General features: G+C 39.4%; 1 protein-coding gene across 1 annotated transcript in view; it reads left to right on the top strand.

The window, feature by feature from the left end:
• LOC111232404 (vascular endothelial growth factor receptor kdr-like) overlaps positions 1–13541 on the top strand; it is a 43980-nt gene extending 30439 nt beyond the window's left edge. The window contains exons 25-30 of the mRNA XM_022759907.1: positions 957–1056; positions 3649–3754; positions 5333–5457; positions 7628–7706; positions 8134–8237; positions 11230–13541. Coding sequence (XP_022615628.1) covers positions 957–1056; positions 3649–3754; positions 5333–5457; positions 7628–7706; positions 8134–8237; positions 11230–11428 — 713 coding nt within the window. The 3' untranslated portion in view covers positions 11429–13541. The remainder of the gene's footprint in view (positions 1–956; positions 1057–3648; positions 3755–5332; positions 5458–7627; positions 7707–8133; positions 8238–11229) is intronic.
• The last annotated feature ends 8185 nt before the right edge of the window (positions 13542–21726 follow it).

Below are 21726 nucleotides of genomic sequence, written 5' to 3'. Positions count from 1 at the left end.
AAACATACTGAACATAGACACAAAAAACTTAAAAATACAATGAACAAAAACTGCAACAATTCCAGTCAATTCTGGTTTCATTTGGAACCTTTATATCTCTTTTATAGTTTTACATATATAATTCTTTTAATAGCCAATAAGCTTTATCTCTTGAGAGTTTTTCATAGTCACTGCAAAGCTAAATTTGTGGTTTCCCTTTGAATTTGAGAAGTGGTATTTTATATTGTGTGCGGGTTATTCAAGCAAGCACAAAAAATATTATTTAATGGGTCCAGAAATTGTGTTGATTAAATAGAATGGGCATGTATTTTCCAAAACCAGCAAAATTGGATATTGGATATAAGTTGGTTCAGTGTATGACTGTATGTTTTCACAGGGAGCAGAGCATGAAGCTTTGGCCCAAGATTCAAATTTTATTGCCAACATTAGGGTTCAAAAGTAAATAAAATTAGCGGTGGTTCCCTTTTGGTTGATGAGTGATACACTTGACAGATTCTCGACTCAGCAGTCCAAATATAACAATATTATACAGTTACTGTACAGTGGGGACACCACTGTATGTCATGAGGGGAGCAAAGTTACATCATCCAATCATTTTAAAACAGAAATCACTCATTTGACTGTTGTGGCTCCAGTTCACAATCTTCTCCTTTCTTAAATTTTCCTCCACTCTGAAAACACTTTGTCCATGCAATTTGTGTCAACAGTTTGAAAATTACATTGGCAAGAACCAGCTTTATAAATCATGGCACTGTTAGAATTTTTCCTTCTTTTCTTTCTTTCTCCCTTCCTCCAACAGACGACTAATTCAACTTGCTCAATACTGTTACATTTGGAGTTTACCATGTTAATATCATATACCCTCATATAATTACGTAAACATCATGTTTCGCATCACTTTTTTTTTTGTACAACGAATCAATGTAATAAACTTCTCCCCCTCTTTCCCCTCCCAGGTGCCTCCCCGTACCCTGGCGTGCAAATTGATGAAGAATTTTGCTGCAGGCTAAAAGAGGGGACAAGGATGAGAGCACCAGAATATTCTTCCTCTGAAATGTGAGAATTCCTAATAAATATACAGTGGGGTCCAAAAGTGGGGTTCAAAAGTGGACAAACGAAAAATCAAAGTAAAAAGTACCTGCATGCTTTCCACTTCAGTGAAGTGGATTGTATTTCCAAGAAAAAACTATTGATTTGCTGGGTGATTTCTGTCCTGACCCGTAAATCTGTCACTGAAAATCTAGGATTGCAAACATTTTATTGTTTTATTGTTTGCCACTGAACTATCGTTTAGTTTAAATCTGTCTTTCCTATAGTGAGAGAAGTCTTGTTTATCTCAGCCAGCTCACAAAGAACATAACGTAAAGGCAGCAAGTAAAAGCCTCCCATATCGATATACAACTGAGAGGAGGCATTGTTTCTTTGTGGCTGCATCAGCAGGTCAGGGGTGCCTGATAAGAATCATGGGTAACCCTGCTCTGAAATGTTGCAGGAGGAAACATTAGCTGCTGAATAGCCCAGCAGTGGCGAGCTTGAAGCTCTAAAGCATTTTCTGACTGACAGTGTTACAGATGTAACTGAGAGGCACGTTTAAATGCAATGAGGAGAGATGGACTTGAGGCTTTTTTGAGAAGGGGCTGATGGATGGTCCAGGACATAAATATCTGTGGGAGGACAGAGAGTTCTCTTCTTTGGTGTCAGTGCTGTCAGTCAGTGATACAGCTAGACAAACGTTTTTTTAATAAGAATACTACTCTTTTGTACTATGTGTAGCCGAACCAGACCTATGGGCTGCACAGTCTGAGCTCTGCAACTGGGTCTTACCCTAACATATGTGCATATGTTGTGTCTGGTTTTAATTTAAAATGACTCATATAGTCAGACTTCACAAATCTTATTTGTTTTGAAAGCATAATGCTGCACTTCTGCTTAATAATGATGTGGTAACTAAAGGTCCAGAGTTTTAAAGCAACTTTTGCCAAGTAGAACTAACTGAATGAATTTATCAGCTTTACAAAGGAGACTGTGATTGGATATGATACACAAAATCTAATCCAGACCATAGTTTTCAGTCGGAGCAGATGATCTATAGATGCAGACCCAGCGGTGCCAAGAATCTCTTATACTTTCCATCTTGGTTCAGACAGTCCATTGATGAAAATAGAACTGCCAGATACTATATTTTGCATGTTTAAGACTGTGAGGGCTGCCTCTAATTTAAAGCCAAGATGAAACCTGCTGATATCAGTTAAAATGAGATGCATAGTAATACAGTCAGAGTCAGTGGGGTGAAATCTGCAGAGCCCCTCGAGAGGTCTGCAGTTGATCCCACCTGTTCGTAAACCCAGGTTTTGACACTTTGAACCTGACCCCAAACTCGTAATATATGAATGATAAAAAGCACATGAGGTTGGAGGCAGTGTTGAGCAATTAATCTGCACCACTGCAGCAATGATTCATCAGGAATGTTGTCTACAGCCTGTTAATAAGATCCCCCGTCCTGATGCATTGCAGAGGAATTTAGCGGATGCTGCTCAGAGAGTGGGAGGACAATAAATAGGATGCTCACTTCCCATCTTACCCCACATGACCAACCGGACAAAGAAGCTCAATTATACAGAATCGCACCTCCCTCAGAAACACTGCACTCCCTCAAGACCCAAAACATGCAGGGGGAGGCTATTTATTCTCATTACGGACCAGGCAGGAAATGTGATTTAAATTGTGTAGTCATACAATGTGTCTACTTCCTCCCTGAATTATATGCATAAAGGCTGTGATCATGCTCCCCACATCCTGTCACCATTAGGAGGGCTACCACCTGGACAAGTATACTCTACCCTCTACCTTAACATGAGAATCACAGCCGCTTAGCTTCTTTCAGCTGGGCCTAGATGCCCTGCACACAAATACAGATGGAGAGAAGAGCTGGGTCAATACAGCGGCAACCAAACATCTGCTTTTCCAAGTCTTCAACCTTGAGATTAACTGAATATGATGCCAAAAATAGTTTACTGACATAAAATTTAACATTTCTGTTGGGAGAGTAGTGCTGGCTGCAACAGAAACAGGATAGGGATCCATCCCCAACCGATCTGAATCAGTAACATGCTGTGAACGTAACTTAAACAGCAGCCATGGTGCTCGGTTTCTAAATTCCTCCACAAAATGAGACAGACCATTGCGATGGAAACTCACATAAAGGCTCTGAGTCTTCCCACATGGAGAGAGACGCTGACAGCTTGTCAGAGACCTGAGCGAGGCTGTATGCTCTCACTGGTCTTCACACCCAAGACCAGTAGAAAATCAGATACAACCCCAGAGGCTCAGGATCACTTCAACACGGAGAAAAGAGTATGAACAAATGTTCTAGATGACAGTCAATCTAGAGGTGACCCAGATGTGGTCGTTCAATGCATAGGGGTTTGGTTATTGAAGATGAAAAGACAAAGGACTAGAAATCCTGAGGTAGCTGTTTTTCCTATTAAAGGTGCTAAATACTGCACAAAATTAGTTACATTTTACATCAACCCAAATATACTGTCTGTTGTTCTTGGTATTACCATTCAGAGTGTGTCCATGCAGCATGCTGAGGGTTTGTGTGTGTTTTTATCAGTGTTTGCTCAGTGGTATATTCTCTGCTCGTAGATATCAGACCATGTTAGACTGCTGGCACGGGGAGCCACAGGAGCGACCTACCTTCACTGAGCTGGTGGAAAGGCTGGGAGACCTGCTTCAAGCCAGCGTGCAGCAGGTATGAAAGTATTGTTTTGTAATATTCAAACACTGTATGTTTATATAGAGTTCAGCATTCAAAATTCAGTCCTTATTGTAGGTTTGTATCAACAACAGCAGGAAAGACGTGTTCATTATCATCACTCTCCTGACCAAATTTTCGGTTTACAGAACAGTTTAGCTAAATTAATTACTAGAATGAGTCACAAACATTGCAAATATTCAGGAAACTGGCTGATCAGAGCTCCACAGCCTAAAGAAGACTCAGAGCTTTGTCTTGCTCAGGGTGGGGCTCAGAGTAGGTGAGAGGAGAAGTAACACACGACACAACAGCGCTTGGTTTCCTTTGAAATTGCACCATCAACCTTGTAAGAGGAACCAAACTTCAAAACACATGGAAAAACAATGTAATTATTAGTGTGATGTAAGATAAAATTGTCTGGTATGAATCCAGTTATATATTTAAATCCACCCGACATAGTCCAGTTAACCTTTCTCACAGCAGACAGGTTGACTTGGCAGACTAGAAAAAGCATTGGTGTTACTAATAACATTAATGATAGCTCCACTCTATCGAAGTGTTTCAGTAAGACATAACAATGTGACAGTGTGCCAGCATGGGAACAGGACCTAGACCCTTAAACTTAAGCAGTTAAATGACATCAAAAAGGCCTGACATCTGACCAAGGGTTCAGCATGGACACTTTCTCTTGCTGCATGTCTTGTGTCCGCGTCAAGAGTGTATCCAAGCAGATTCAACCTGAGCTCTGAAACACATGGACATGTGTTGCTGCTCTTTTTGAGTATGGTGGTGTATCACACTGTTGTCAGTGAGTTCTCTCCCTGTTTGGGTGTGTTCGGGTTATTGGGTCAATTTTGGACTGGGTTTCACTAACCTTGGGACCCTTTCAGATTAAGTCTCTTAATTTTTTTTTACATATTAATGTGTTTTTTTTAGGTTTTCTATGTGTCTGTTTTGGATCAGATGGAACCTTGAAGCACACAGCACAAAATAAGTTATGGCCCTGTGCAGTGTAACTTAACAAGGGACTGACATTTAAACCAAAAGAACTAATTTATTGATGAAAGAATAACAAGATGTTACTGAAGTAGATGAATGGAAACTAAAGAAAGAGGGGCCCTCAGCATCAGCTATCTCTGCTGATAGAACATTTGACATTGAGGAAGAAAATGAATTAACTTTTACTTCTCCTGCAAAGACTACACAGTCCACTGAAGTAATACAAGATAAAGACAAGGTCACACATCACATCACATGAAAACTACAGCATGTTGCATTACAAATGAGTAGGTAAAAGCTATCTTCGTGAGAAACAGTTCAGACTGGAACAGTGAAGGGGTTCGACTCTCATTAATAAAGCTACTGTTACAGTGCAGAACGGCTGGTCACAGACTCTGTCGGCTTCTCTGACATCATTGCATTGGATTTATTCTGCATGACCTTAATTTCTTTGGCTGCTCGCCACGTGACATGTGGATGTATCAACCTAATTAAGCCCCTTGTGTCTTTATGATTTGTGTCATGGAAGCATAATTGTGTGATTTTAGATGTTTTGTCTCTGTGTGGTTGATTTAGGAGGGGAAGCACTACATACCCATCAACACAGCCCTGCTGGCTAAGGTGGGAGACCCGTCCAACACAGTGCCGTCAGAGGAAACAACCACACAACCAACCTCCCACTGTGACTCAGGGAGCACCTGGTGAGAAAATGGATCCTTGTTCACTGGCTAGTTTACTTAACAGATACCTGAAACTCTAATGAACTTGAGGAGATGCTGCTATTTTATCTAGTCTTCCCAGTGCTGAGTGACACAGCTCAATGGATGGCAATTGGTTATTCCACTACTTTGATCCAAACTGAAATATTGTGACAACTATTGGATGGATTGTCATAACATTTGCTACAGTGTGTCGAAAGAATGAATCCTAATGATTGGTGATCTTGTGATGCCACCAGCAAGTTAAAGTTTTCACCTATCCTGTGAAATATCTCAACATCTAAGGGTTAAGGGCTAACATCATAAAGTTTATTGTTAAACTGTAAAATATCCTGCTTTCATTACATATCTTTTTCACAAGTGTTTATATATATACAGTACTGTGCAAAAGTTTTAGGCAGGTGTGAAAAAATGCTGTAAACTAAGAATGCTTTCAAAAATATAAATAATAATTGTTTATTTTTATCAATTTACAAAATGCAAAGTGAGCAAATAAAAGAAAAATCTAAATCAAATCAATATTTGGTGTTACTACCCTTTGCCTTCAAACCAGCATCAATTCTTACAGGTACACTTGCACAAAGTCAGGGATTTTGTAGGATTATAGTCAGGTGTATGATCAACCAATTATACCAAACAGGTGCTAATGATCATCAATTTCACATGTAGGTTGAAACACAGTCATTAACTGAAATAGAAACAGCTGTGTAGGAGGCTTAAAACTGGGTGAGGAGCAGCCAAACTCTGCTACCAAGGTGAGGTTGTGGAAGATAGTTTCATATCACAGGTCGTCCAGTCCGTCTGGGATTACATGAAGAGACAGAAGGATTTGAGGAAGCCTACATCCAAAGATCTGTGGTTAGTTCTCCAAGATGTTTGGAACAACCTACCAGCCGAGATCCTTCAAAAACTGTGCACGTGTAACTAGAAGAATTGATGCTGTTTTGAAGGCAAAGGGTGGTCACACCAAATATTGATTTGATTTAGATTTCTCTTCTGTTTATTCACTGCATTTTGTTAATTGATGAAAATAAACTATTAAGACTTACATTTTTGAAAGCATTCTTAGTTTACAGCATTTTTTCACACCTGCCTAAAACTTTTGCACAGTATTGTGTGTGTGTGTAAAACTTTTTTTTTTTTTTACTTCCTAATATCGGTATCTGCCCCAAAATCCCATATCAGTCGGGCTCTAATCCTAATGGCTTTGACAATTCCCATAAGCATTTGGTACAAATATTCATGTTCCTCTCAGGATAACTTGTAGTCATTTTATGACCCTTTACCTTTTCATCTAGCACCATCAGCAGCTCAAAATTGTAATTTTGTGACCAGGTTAGCATGCTGATGTTTAGCACTCAACTCAAAGCACCACTCTCTAAGAACAGCACCACCAAGCTGTGAACGTGGCTGTAGACTTTCAGTCTTGTTGGCTCAAATCTGCATCTGATTTCAGTACATTTAAATTCAACATAAATCCCCTTATTTTAAAGACATGTAAATCTATCCTCAGATTGTTAAAGGTAAGCAGTGCTGAATTGTTTTGCAAAGGAAATGCCTAAATTATCTTCCCACTTTGCACTGAACAATATCCAAAACAATTATTGTTCCTGTGGCACTCAGACTAAGCTCTACAAGGAGAACATTTAGGTCTGACCTGAGTACAATGAGAAACCTGATGGGTACATGATAAGAAATATAGGCACGGAAGTTCGTTGGTCAGAGAACTTTCAGTATTGTGGCTCCTGTGAGGAATTTCCCCAAAAACCATAGCGCTAGCTTCAAGATTTATGTCCACTTAAAATAATATTTGTTAAAGTCTTGGGTTTTCACAAGTCCTCCAAGTCTGGTTATTGAGGAGTGTTGAAAAGCAGTAATGACAGTTACCCCTTAAGATAAATTAAGCAGTCGTTTTAGCCGCTGAGTGTTGAAATGCAAAGTAAACAAGGTGTGTTTTCAAAGTACATTGTCACAGATGATACGTATTGTTGATCTAAGTGATTAAGTTCCTGCAGTTTGTTGCTGAACTTTGCCTTTTGGCTCCGGTGTAATAAAATGGTTCTCTGAACAGAAACAGAACATCTTAGGATATTTTGGAGACTTACCCTGGAAATGTTTTTTTTTTTTTTTTTTTTTTTTTTTTTTTTGCTAGGAACATCAAGATCCGCCCTGCTAGTGTGAAAACCTTCGACGATGTTACCATGGAGAGCGGGACAGATGAGAACCACGGGGTAAGTTTTTCAGCCTGACACACTGTCTACACCAGAGACAGACATATGCACTTCAACTTTCCCTAAACCAAGCAATTAGTTAGGTAACTGGCATGTGACATTAATTTGAAACTCCACACCAGAACATTAATCATATGTGGCTCATTTGAACTATATTAGAGAATAAAAAATTATTTTGGATTTAGGGTGAATTTTTAACTTGTCACTTGGTTCGATTTTAATGTAATTATTTTTATATTACTGCTATCATATTTTATGTGCACCTGCCAAGCAGTTTGTAAACTATGGTTCTGAAAGGTTCTATAGAAATAAAATGTATTCATTTACTTATGTTAAATTTGTTATTTGTCCTCAGGTAATAAAAATTAAAAGATGCTATGTGGTGTTTTAATTATCCACTGTCTATCTGTCTTTCCATCATCATCAGGACGGCCAGTCAGACAGTGGGATGGGCCTCTCCTCTGACAACATGAACACACTGAAGCGCCTCGAATCGTTGGCAGGTCGACCTCTGAGCATCATGGCTCTAGCGTACGTACACTACACCTCACATTACACTCCTCAACACAAATCAAATCAACACAAACACACTGGAGGAGACTGCAAAATACCTGCTTGGAAACCTCCCCACTGTGTTGGAATGTAGACACTATAACTGTCATACAACACACACACACACACACACACACACACACACACACACACACATACACACACACACACACACACAGAAGTTTCTTCTGTCTTAAAAAGAAGTCAGCGGCTAGTTTTCCCTTTTGTCTGAAGAAACCATGCATGAGGGACAGCAGCACAAAGGAGAAGTGCGAGGGAAAAGGCTTGAAGGTGACAAACTGAAAGACTGAGAACAAAAGCAGCACGGCTGCGTCACTTGAGGTTTGGCTGTTTTAAGAGTGCACACTAAAACCTCTTTGTTTTCACTTAAAGAGCCCTGAATGAGATACCTCCCAGACTGTTTTAACTTATGAGTCATGGCTGTCTTCTGTAGTCTGATGCTAGGTAACAAAAACACATAATCTCAAAAGAGTGACGTAGACAGATTGTATATACTCCAAAATCCTGTGGAGCATTTGATGGCTTTAAGATGTGGATTCTGTTAGGACAAGTACATAAAACTGTCATAAAGGAAAAAAAGACAGTGAGACAATATGTTCTCACTTTAGGTGTTATTTTAGGATAAAGTCAAATCTGAATCAAATTTCTGTAAATCTTTTTCTCATTACGGTCTCAGTAGGTGTCTAAAGGCTTTCATACTGAGTTTACAGCAGCTCAGTGGCAGGGTTAATTTACAGGGTCAAACCCTTGTACTAAAGTAATTGCACTTTAAACCTTTTGGCATTATTCTGCTGTTCCCTGCACAGTAGCAGCTATTAATACTCCTTCAAAGTATTATGGCTCCCACTTAAAAAATTAAAGGAGGAACAGCAGTAAATTAAATCATCATATGTTTCCTGAATCTCTTTTGAGAAGAAGTGGAAAGTGGACAAACTTCTACAAACACCCACACATCTCCTGCAGTTTAGATCTCCTGAAACCTGAAGTTCAGGCTACCTAGACACATTTAAGGCCTGCTTGTGTCATCAGGGCCTCAGCGTGGCAGAGAGAATCAACCTAGGCATGCGGAGAATGATCTATATTTTGAGGGGAGGACTTCCTTGCTGGGCAACCACTCAATCACTGCCACCTTTGAACTTAGGAGGGTTTACAAGGGCCTCCCCTGTTAGCTATAGCGCCGTGGATCTTTTGTGTAGCTTAGGTCCACCTGTTGCTTCCTCTGTCTTCACCACTCTTCTAGCCTGCCCTCTTTTTACCAATAGCTCACAACACAACTTTCAGTCAGCGTTGGTTGAACATTATTGCCAAGGAAGTTGCCCCAGTGAGGATGTTGAAAATGTAGTAAATTTTCAGGAGACAAAACTGAAAATCCTAAATCAGAACAAAAACTGGTCCTGTATTGTACAACCAACAGTCAACAATATTATTTCATACTATCATAGAACAGTGATAGAACCGGCTAATATTCACATTTGAATCTATAACCACTAAATATTTGGCATTCTTTCTTTAAAAACGATTTAAACAATTAATTTTCAGCTCAGGGAAAAGATTATGATTTTCGACCTGACTCATTTTGTTTCCCGTTGTTCAATTGCCAACTTTACCCTAACCTTGTGCTTGGTATTGGCAAGACAACACTATTGTTCACTGTTTTTGATGCTTAGTTTACCAGGTAGTTTATTCATCATGACAGCATTCCAGTATAGAGGCATCACTTCCCCCCGCTGGGCTCTGACCCTTTGGCCTCAAGAGAGGAGCTCTAGAATCCCTTAGCAACCTCCAAAGACAATAAGAGGCAATTACTCATATTCTGAGCATCAAATGAAGCAGAAAAGCTCAGGATGATTGATTACATCATACATGAATGAGGAAAAGTTTGTCTGATTGTACAGCTTCACAAAGGGCACTTCTTAGATCAAAAATATCAAGCAGCCCTCTATTGTGCGAGTGATCAAGTCAAGTTGTCTTGAGGAAAACAAACTTTTTATTCACAATAAATTAAAGGACCAGTGTGTAGGATTTAGTGACATTTAGTGAGGCTGCACACTGCAAGGTATTCAAGTGAATACACTTCGAATACCCCTATAGGAAAAGCTACAGTGGCCACATGTAACATGAAACACAAAAGGCCATCTTTAGAGCCAGTGTTTGGTTTGTCCGTTCTGGGCTACTGTAGGAACATGGTGGTGCAACATCCCTGGAAAAGGACCTGCTTCCTGCGTTGATATGAAAGGCTCATTTTACGCCAAACACAACACAGCGATTCACAGTTTCAGGTGATTATACACCAATGGAAACATAATTGTGAATATTATATTCCATTTCTGCCAATAGATCCCACCCTACACACCGGACCTTTAAAGTTGGTTGTTTATCCATCCACAATGACTGCAGCAGAGTTTCTAAAAAAAAAAGAAAAGTTTCATCAGAAACCAATTCCACAGATGCTGAAATAATATCAAAAGCCTTTGCATGAGGGCTGTGAATATTTTTTCAATGAGGACGGAAGAATTTGTTTTTAGAAAAGCCCTGAGGTCAATTTGAGTGCAGTGTCATGTCTTGGTCAGGATGTCAACAGATCATCCTGTCACGCCATGCTGATTTGTTGTGTCTATTGTGTCATATTTGTTTTCCAGTGTTTTTGCAATTAGCACTTTGCATTAGTCTGTTTATTGTACAAGCCTGATGATTTGTCCTTATCTGCTTATTTGGCTGCATCTGTGTTTTCATGGACAGAAAAAATGAGGAAAAGCTGGTTCATAGCGTTCCCACTAACTATTAGTTCCAGTATAGACGAAGATAAAAGCATCAATCTGTGTCAGATTCCTGTCATTGCAGTGATAGATTATTTGTGTTTTTAGTTGTTTTTTAAGCATGTGAATGAAGTGTGTTTTATTGTTAGAACCTAAAAAGTTATATTTATATTGTATCTCTTTGTGTTTTTTAGGATGAAGGCAGTGAGTAAGAGTAAAGAGTCTGTGCTGTGTGACACTGAGAAAGAGAAGTACCCAACTACAGTTCCCTCTCTGGACTTCAGCCTGGACGACTCGGCCCTGGATGACTCAGCTCTGGACGCTGGCCTGGAGTGTCACAGCCCCCCGCCGGACTACAACTATGTGGTGCGCTACTCCACCCCACCTGTGTAACCTCCTGCTTTACCCCTGGAGAATCTGACATGGTAGCCTCAAGGCCTTTGCTTTGTTCTCCTCTGTTTTGACTCTTATCTCTGGACTGTTCTGTAGCAACGTTTGAGAGGAAAACCCATGAGATTCCCTCTTAAACCATTTAGAAAAGACGCTCTGAAACAACTCATGATTCTACTCAACCATAACCTCTGCATCCTCTAACTTCCAGGGTGTCTGCTGTGCAACAAAAGAAAAACCTGTAGACTGTTGATTCCTTTCCAGTTTTCAGACAGATGTAAATGCTGCTGGTCCGCTCCACATTCACTGTGATTTGTCAAACAGCTGAAAACAGGCTCAGGTATTTCTTTGCTCTACTGTGAAAACAAACCACCATGATTCCAACTTTACCGCAGATCTGTACTAACTACAGCCTTTTATGATGAAGAATAACACCCAGAAAATGGAGAGGGGATAGCTGAGGCTTTTCAAATTATACTGAGACTATTTTTTTTTTTTTTTTCCAAAAATTTGAAAATAATTTTTTAGTAAAGGTAAAGTTCAGTTTTGCTCAAAGCAAAAAGCAAATGAAAAACAAAATAAAATTAATTATAAATTGTGAAATGTCTCTAATTTGAAGTATCATAGCGCCTGTAATTCCATAAAATTATCAGTTCAAGTATCTCAGGTTGATCCAGAGTGGCAGAGGAGAGCAAGTGCTCTGTCATGTACTGGTGGATGTTTTTTTTAAGCTCTCCGGGTAATGAAAAATCACAGGTTAATGGAGGAAACAGGGTAAAGCTGAGAGTAACACCAGATGGCCTAAGATTTTAGATTTCAGCTTGACCATGAAAGCATTTAAAGGAAGAGTTACTCTATATTCAGTTTCCTCCATCAGATCCAGATTTGTTATTGAAGAAGCTTCAATTTTTTGTCTTTAAACTTAAAAGAAAGTGAGAAGGAAACCAGATTTGTTTATTTTCTTGTGTAGAAATTGAATTAGAACAAGACTGAACGGTTTATTCAGAAAGCACTAGTAAAATAAATTGTGTATTTATTTAGATTGTAAAAACCTGGTGTCTACTTAGCCTCAGATTTTAACCAAAGAACTTTCCAACTCAAGCTTCCTGATAATCAACACTTAATATCACATTCCACACTTAATTCATTCCACACTTAAAAGCTGTTTGTGCTGCTGTATTCACTGATAGTAAAGCTGAGGGAATCTGCCTCTGTAGAAACATGTATGTGGATATTCTCCGTCCTTCGTCTTGTGCTAAGTGTTAATAAAGCTTGCAGGGCAGGCTACAAAAACTGTACGTGTGTGAAGTTAGCACCAGTCTGCTCTGGTTCACTGTTGTTATATTTTAACATGTAAAATCTCCATGTTTTAACAGCATTTCGGTCAGTTTATTCAAGATTCAGGATGTGTTGAACATATTGTGGACCAAACCTTCATTCATGCTCATGTGTTACTGTGCACACACCCTGTTGTAATGTGGCTAGCTTGAGCTTATTAATGACTAAAGAACACAGTATTTGTCAGTGAGTAAACTACAGTGTTAAATGGATATTTTGAATCCCAAAATGACGTTTTATTTGTGGACCAATTGGTTTTGTTTATGTGGGGAGGAAGTGATTATGCACTGATACTTTATATCAAGTATAATTTTTGTATTCTAAAGGTATATTATTATGAAACAGTGTTGAGGGTCACATGTTACAAAGATTTCTGATTTTATTTTGTATTTTATTTAACTCTTAACTCTAGTACATAGTAGGAAACTAATGTTTGCAGTATTTGTTGTATTATTTCTTGCCATCCTAACATCATGTTCACTGTTTATAACCTTGTCTTAAATTTTGGTTCTATTATCTTAGTTACTGCTATCACAATAACAATCAAAGATTTCAGTCTGAATGCAAAGATTAATTATTAGTATTTGGATTTTATTGCATTTCTTCATACATCACTATGATCAATGGTTCCTGCAGCAGGTCAACCCATCATCCTAGTTTTTCCTGTTTTGTTCATGTAGTGTAACAAGTTAGCTTTAATGAAAGTAATGTTCCCCAACACTGTTAACTGAGCATATGAAGTAAATAAATGAATAAAGATCTATATATTTATACTTTACTTGAAGTCTCGACTTATAAATGTTTTAAACACTTACTTGAGGAAAACATATTTACACTGCACTGTGGCTCTAAGAGTTTTGAATAGTTAAATCCCAATGACTTTGACGATCCCTGACTCTTCTTCTAGCGCCACCATAAGGTTCACATTTGTGGTTCAGTAAAATAAAAATGTCTTGACCACTATTGGATGGATTACATCTGTGAACTTTGTTGATTCCTGGCTTTCCATCTAGCGCCATCATCAGGCCAAAAGTTACATTTGTCCAATACTTTGTTTCTTCAATTGAACACATCAATTGTGCACATGTTTTTTCTGATATTCTTCAAAACTCAAAATGGGTTTCTGTAAAACAGTGTGTTGCCAATAAAATAAAACCCACAGTTTGACTGATGATATACTTGAAATCATTGAACTGTAATGCAAACCACTGGTCCCCACCATTTCCGGCATGTGACTTTTCAAAGTAAAACCATGTTAAAGAAGACCAATGTCTACTGACAACCTCTTATTACAGGCTCGAACCGGTAAAATTTTTCAGTGAATCACAATGAAAAATGTGTTTTTTTCCCCTTTCATTTCCTGCAAATCATCTCATGGCCATTCGGATTTATCCTGCAACTCCTCAGAGGGTCTCATGTTGGGAACCACTGCCACAAGCAAGCATGAGTGGAAGCTTCAGACTATATTTAACTCTAACCCTGTTGATTCATATCAATGTGTCTTGATTATTCCCATTTGAATTATTAAACCTTAATGAAAGGGTCTGTTTAGATTGGACTGTGCCATCAGTGTTTGGCCCCTCTGCTGCTCCTTGGACGATGAGAGACTCACTTCCTCGCCAGGACACGGTGTCGGCAGTCTGTCTGTTCACCGGGACAATGCCCCTCCAAGTGGGAAAGGAAGGAACTTTTAATCATCCTGGTCACGACCGGAGGACGCCACACACAGGGCTTCCTATGGGAGCGCAGTGCCCCTCGTTACCGGCACTGGGTGTGTCCAAGGGGAACACACGCCACAAGACAGGTCCAGCCCTTGACTGTCTCCACTTGTCCTCACAGGATTTACTATGTTTACTGTAAGGTGAGCGCACAACATTACACGCATACACACATCAACAATCTCTGATGTGGACTGTTTCCTAGAATATGAGATACAAACAAACAAGGGAAGGATGTTGGAGTGGGAGGGTGTTCTTGACTGTCATGATTTTTTTTTTTTTTTGGTAATAAACAGGCTTGTGTATCTGCACCTATATACAGTATTTTTCCATTCAGGCAGACCTTTCCTGAGTGTGGGAGCTGGATTCAACCTTGCCACTGAGTTAAGCTATGCAGAGACTTTCTTTAAGGATCAATGATAAAGCTAAGATCAAGCTTTATCATGATAAAGCTTGAGATCAAAGATAAAATATGAGTTCAAGATCTCCATAAAATAAGAACATTTCTTGACATCAAAGATAATACTAAAGTCCATGTAGCACCATTTAGAGAAGAATGAATCCTAAACTATACAATATTTTTATATTTTGAAGAAAAGGGGTTTTAAATATTATTAAAAGGACATATCTGCATGTTAAACAAAAGTTTGGCTCTGTTACATCTGGCCTGTCTAGAAACAAAAAATGCGTTGTTGCATCTGGTATTCTTCTTCTGGCCATTGAGGCACCTTCATTGTGGCATGTTCAGGGTTAACACAGATTGCATGAAGACGTGTAGGGTGAATCCCATTCTCTTTCGTATTGTGCAAGTTATGATGATTTAAAAGTGTTTATTTTCCAGGAAGTGTGAAAAAAAATATTCTGGTGCACAGACGATCACAATTAGGAATGTTTGCTCAAGTTTGATACATTTTCTGGAGCCTGAAAAATGACTGAAAATTGTTTTCTTTATTTTTGGACTGTTTTGTAGAACTCTAGAAAATGCGTATGCAGCATTTTGGATCCATAGGCTCTTATTAAATTGTGGTGTCTTGTAAATTCATGCTGGGAGGGCGTGGACATGGACACTATAGTTTGCAGAACATCACTCCTGTCTGTGTTTTAAATGTTATATTTTTTCCCTTATAATTAATCAGTCCATCAGTCACCGCATACTGTCCTTGGCTCTACACAGGACAGTAGCCTTAGTAGTGGTTGTACATTATAAGTAATAATTGTCACTAATAAAGAGCAAACCAACAGGTGAGAAACACATAGCATTACATTAAATACAGAGCCTTACATACTGTAAATTACAATCCCATGACCTAAATAACTTCCCATCATTGTTCTGTGATCAGACGTATTACTAATGAAACATGGGAGAGAGGAGCATAAATCTGTCACCAGAGGAGCGAAGAGACTTCAGTAAAGCCAGTTCATAAACACACAGCGCTTTGTTTATCACACATGTAGAGTCACACACTGGTGACACATCAGGGGCAATTTGGACGCTTTGACATGTGGACTGGAGGAGCCGGGGCTCGCACCACCCACCTCCTGATTACTGAACGACCCGCTCTACCTCCTGAACCACAGCCGCCTCTGACCAGGCCAATGTCACTAATCCCCCCCCCCCCCCCCCCCAGCCTCTTTCCAGAGCAAACCGAGCTGCAAAACACTCCGTCAATCACTGAACAAGTTAATGAATTCAGGGAACCTCTGAAACTTTGCCAAAAAAACATCCGGAATCCAACTGAATTTGTGCAGCTTGAATTCCTATCATAAACTGATTTGAGACCATTGACCAAACAGTACAAAGCCCACCTCTCCATATAAATGGCCACACAATGCTATTCCCAGACCCCTGCCCAAGAAGGTGAATGGTGGGTATGCCACATCCGCGCCTCTCACCTAAATGCAGAACAATGAGCCGGATACTGTCACAGTCAAACACCTGACTTCAGTCCACCTCAGTAAAAGGCCGGGTCAACAACACATATAGCTAAATAAAGACCTCTATCTGTAACGAGCCTCAGCACCACTGTGGGTCAGAGGGTGAAAGGAAAAAACAAACAACAGATCAACAACAGGTTGATGTATTGTCATGTGTACTATTAATGTGATTCATTTTTACACAGCCACAGTGAGTTAAATATAGTTGGGGGTGTCCAGAAGCCTTTGTGGTTAAGATGGGGATCTGCATCTACACTGTCAGATATGTCTTTTTTTTTTTTTTTTTTATCATATGCACCATCTTAGTTTAGTGTGTTAGCACACTAATATCTGCAAATGAGCACTTAAACAACTGCTGAAGCTGAAGGGAATGTAATTATTTTGCAGGTATTTGGTCATGAACCAAGTTGTTTCCATCCAATAGTTGTTGAGACAGTTCGCTCAAAATCACAAAAGTCAACTTCAACCACCAAACCACCAAAGCGAGCAGGAGTCATTCTCTGGGCAGAATCCATCCATCCAGTAGTTGTTGAGATCTTTTCAGTCTGAACAAAAGCTGGTGACAGACAGACTGACATTGCCACTCCTTGAGCTGTGCTGTTGGTGTGGCGAAATAAACTGCTCATGAACCATAACTCATGTCGGGAAATTAAAATGAATCATTTGTTTGTGCTTGACTAAATCACGTGCTGTGCATTAGCAAGAACAGGACTTTACTGGATCTCTTTAAAACACTGTGTATGAAAACATCAGATGGGTTGTATTGTCGGTCTGGATTTGAATTTGACAGGCTGGGATATCAGTGGAGGAAAATAGAAATGTTGACTTTATTCATAGCATGTGTTCATTCTCTGGTTGTTCCCCGTTTGTTCACTGATGACAAACAGAAATCAGACTTATATCAGATAAGCTCAAGGCCGCTGATCACCTCCTGCTTCCATATAGTTCAGGGCTAACACCAGCTGCACAGAGCCTACATATATCTGATAAGAGCATTTACTGACTTCAAATAGTTTCCAGAGAACACCAACAAAACTATGTCAGCCCTGCACCCTTGGGAGCCTTCAGATTCATCAATGCCCATTCAAAGGCAAAAGTGCGGTGAAACCAGCTCACTCACTTGCCCCCATTGTGTAACCCCTCTGGTGGGGGGTAAGGGGTGTGTAGAGTGCTCATACACCAGGAAGGCCTGGGAAAAATGCAGCGATCACAGCGGTATCATTAATGTGAACAGGGTTATTATGGAGCTCAGAGCTGCATGTTTTTTTGTGTTAATGCCTTTCTGTGACATTTGAGTCGCTGACGGGCTTCTGTTTCCCCCAACCACGGCTGCTCTGTGGCTACTTTTGGTGAACTGAAATCCATTCAACAAGTCCATATGCGGGACATCAGAACCTCCTGTTTGCTGCCACCAGCAGTTTACAAATGTCTGGCAGTCTGGCCTCATCTCATCCTTTCTGCACTACAACTTATTTGCAGTGGCACTATGTGGCGTGGGTTACCATACATGAAGGAATTTCAGATCGTTTTTTTCTTGGGATTCGGTTGTTTGCTGTGTCAAGCAGAACTGTGTGTAGTTTGTTTTTATGTTTTCTTTTTCTTTAAAAAACGTTTACGGTACAACACCATAGTCTGTGCCTATCCGGGTTTTAAATCAAATTAAAAAGTTATGTAAATGTTTTATCCATGTTTCTTCGTGTTGGGCCTTCACATGATGATGTTTCCACCCCACCCCCCCCACCCCCCCTCCTGAATTCCTCAACACCCCTGCCCCCAGGATGTAAAAAATGTTCACTCTCAAGCAAAGCAATAACAGCTCGTAAGCACAAACATTTTTCACAATCTTGCCAACATCTATTTCTGTCATATCCTGAATAAATTAATCCAAATACATGACTTGTGTTTGCAGCATTTACATGTGTTTCACATTAAAGATGACAAACCAACAAGGATCGGTGCCTGTGTGTCAGCCATGCAGGCAGTTTCTCTAAAAATAGTAGCAGATGGTCCTGTTTTACCTCCTTTCCTGCTGAGCGCTGTGGCCACTTGAATAACATCAGTGAAGTTATGCAACAAACTGAATTCTTGGGCTGCTTCTCCACCAACTGTCACTGATCCACTGATTCTCTACATGCACACTACAGTGTGCTGAGCTCAGGAAAAGAGGCAACTTTTCTTACTTTGTTTATTTGAATGAGAAATTTGAGTAATTCTGTTATATCATTTGCAAAGTGCATTCGGTGTTGCACATCTGTTAAAACTGCACTGATCGCTCACATCACTCCAAATGAACGCATGGCTCTCCAGACCAATCAATCTGAGAATCTATAAGATGTTGGACAACAGTTCCAGAGAGCAAGAAAATACGAGATGAGACTCATTTAAACAACTGCGAGAGGTCAAGTGCGCCATGGTGGACAGGGTCAAGCAGACCCCAGGGTGTACATCCTGCAAAGACAAGAGAACCAGAATAATAATTTATGATTTCTGTCTGATGTAGCTCTAGGATTGTGCTTTTTCAAGGCTTGTACAATTTGTGTACGTTTTTCTGTCGGATTAGTGTTACAGAGCAGTTGGATCGGAGCCAGAAAACCCAGCATGAACCTCTAAAACATCCTGGAAAGTATCAACGTCAGCTTGTCAGTCTTCAGCTGTACATCTGTGCAACATCATAGATACTGAGGAAGAAAAAACTCTGCTGATTTCCCACATTCACACATCCATCCATCTATCTATCTATCTATCTATGACAGCTCAATTGCGCCATCTAGTGACCAAACATGCAGCTTGTACATGGACTATACAGTGCTTCAAACCAAAAGCACAATACACTAGGAATTTGATATACAGGACACATTTTAGACTTTTACAGTGAAAGGGTAAGATAGTAGAATATATATAAATTGAACCAAACACTAGAGACCTTAACAGACAATCAAAAAACAAAATGTGACAAAGCTGCTAAGACCTCACTATCAGGGTTACTGTTAAACCTCATCTATGATTTAAAAGGCAAGATCCAACTTGAAATACACTTCACATTTTATTCTTCTGACACTGAGCTTGATTGCATCTATAACCGTGAACAAGTCTGTTCTTGTTGAATATCCGGCTGTGGCGATTATGTCATAGACTGCGGCTTCCCTGGAAACTGAAAACCAAAAACCAGAAGAATTAAGACACTGTGTGACAGAAGTCCCGATGACACACTACCACATTTACTATATATACCCTGCACTCAACTCCAACTCATCTGCATGTGACATGTGAGAAAAACAACTGTGGTACAGTCAGTCAGCAACTAAATGTCAGGACTCAATTCTTCAAAAGTCACATAAAACATTTTCTCTTCCTCTTACTGTAAGATTACTCATTATTCATGAGGATGTTGCAAGAATCATCTGAAACAGAAACTTCAAAACCTGAGAAAGGGGAGAGCAACATGAGGAGTTGAGCCTTGTGAGGTGAATGTACCAAAAGAAAACATACAAACACACAAACTACTGGTCGGCCTGTATCACAAAGTAAGTATGAGCAGAATCATCCAGTTTGAAACAACAAATGTGGCAAGAAAAGATGAGAAGATTTTTCTGTTTAAATGACTCTTCCTCACACATCATCATTGTTGGTAACACTACTTTAAATTATCAGCAGAATAAACACATTTAATAAATAGTTTATGACAGTGTAATGTAGCTGTGAGCAGATGTAATTGGACAATGTCTCCTATAAGTGGAGACTGATGTGTAGATACATAATAAACGACAATATACTAAAATACACACTTCATGGGAACTGTTATGACTGTTGACAAATACAGCAAATTACGGTAATAAACACTTAAAATGTCCTTACATCTGCTTACAATGACGATATAATGAGTTATAATCCCTTTGTGAATAAAGCAGAAGTTAAAGTGAAGTGTTACCAGGCCATCATTCATGATAACTTATTTGGTTTCACTTTCATTTGTATGTTCTGTGTATTCCTAAGTTCAACAAGAGGTGCCTCGAAATGCATTTGAGGATAAAACATAATGTATATTAGGATGTTTCCTGAAGACAGAACTACTTATTGTCTAATTAAATTTTTACTAAAGAAAATATTACAGTCCTTGTAGTTTGTAGATTATTACAGTAACTCCTTGTCATGTGTCACATGTTATTCTGTATAATGAAATACTCTGACTTACTTAATACTACTGTCATTTACAGTAATGTTAGTGGGTAGAGGCTGCCCTCTTGAGGTAAATAATCCGGTGTGTGGTCGTACAGATTTCATTAGTCACCAGTTTGCAGCAGTCCACAGGAGGGCAGCAGCGAGTCTGACTCAACAGTTTTCAGGCTGTGGAGCTCACAGGACAAAACAAAGCAACCTCAGTGCAAAGACAGTGTAGAGATGCAACCAAGTCTGAAGATGGATGGCAAAGGCCTGGGAACCGTCATAAAAGAAAACTTCTTAAGCCACCGAATGTAGTAATAAAAGACATGAGAAAACCTTGTAATTCCTACAGAGGTGATTCAATGAGTCCGCTCCTCTCAAAAGGCCTGACCTGTTTCCTTACCAACTTTTCCATGAAGTCTTTATGAACAGAATTCCTGGACTCCACCACCCTGAGAATAAACTGCTTTATACTGCAAATATGAAAATTCCTGTGAGAGGAAACTGTTTAAATTCCCTGAGAAATGTGTTTTTTATTTATTTAAACTGGTGATTGTGACTGTTCCACACCACAGAGTAAAGTCTCTGCTGAAGTTCCCCCAAAAAAGCAAAAGAAAACGTGTCATACTTGATACTTAACAGGATCCTCTATAAACAGACAGCTGAGTGACAGCCAGGAGAGCCTATTAAACTGTGTATAAATCACATAAGTGGCTGGCCGTGGACTGTCAAAGGTCACCTCCATCATTACATTGTCTCATAAATATTTTCTGGTCGATAAACAGACGCCTCAGTGAAACCCATCAGCGTTTATGACTTTGCATCGTACTTTCAGACAAGCCAATTAGACAACTCTGCTAAATTAGTCCTCGGACACCTGCAGGAGAATAATAAGAAATTAAAAGAAGTGTGCTCCTCTGAAGTGCGTATATTGTTATCCAAATGTAATGATACACACAAGATTGCAGCTCAGATTTATATTTAAAAGTGAATTCTTGATTTTTCTTTTTAAGAAAAGTGCATTGAAAAAATAATCCTAAACACGTCTGACATTTTCAAATTTATGCTCAGTGAGTTTGTTGTCTCTGAAGCTGAATGAGCCTGTTTGGCCTAAATGTGGCAGTAGCCTATATTAACTGAAGGATCTGG

This window comes from Seriola dumerili, unplaced genomic scaffold, assembly GCF_002260705.1.
Source record: "Seriola dumerili isolate Sdu_G_001 unplaced genomic scaffold, Sdu_1.0 BDQW01000331.1, whole genome shotgun sequence".
NCBI classification, from domain to species: domain Eukaryota; kingdom Metazoa; phylum Chordata; class Actinopteri; order Carangiformes; family Carangidae; genus Seriola; species Seriola dumerili.
The sequence above is the reverse complement of the archived record's forward strand: the minus strand, read 5'-3'. Positions and strand labels throughout refer to the sequence as shown.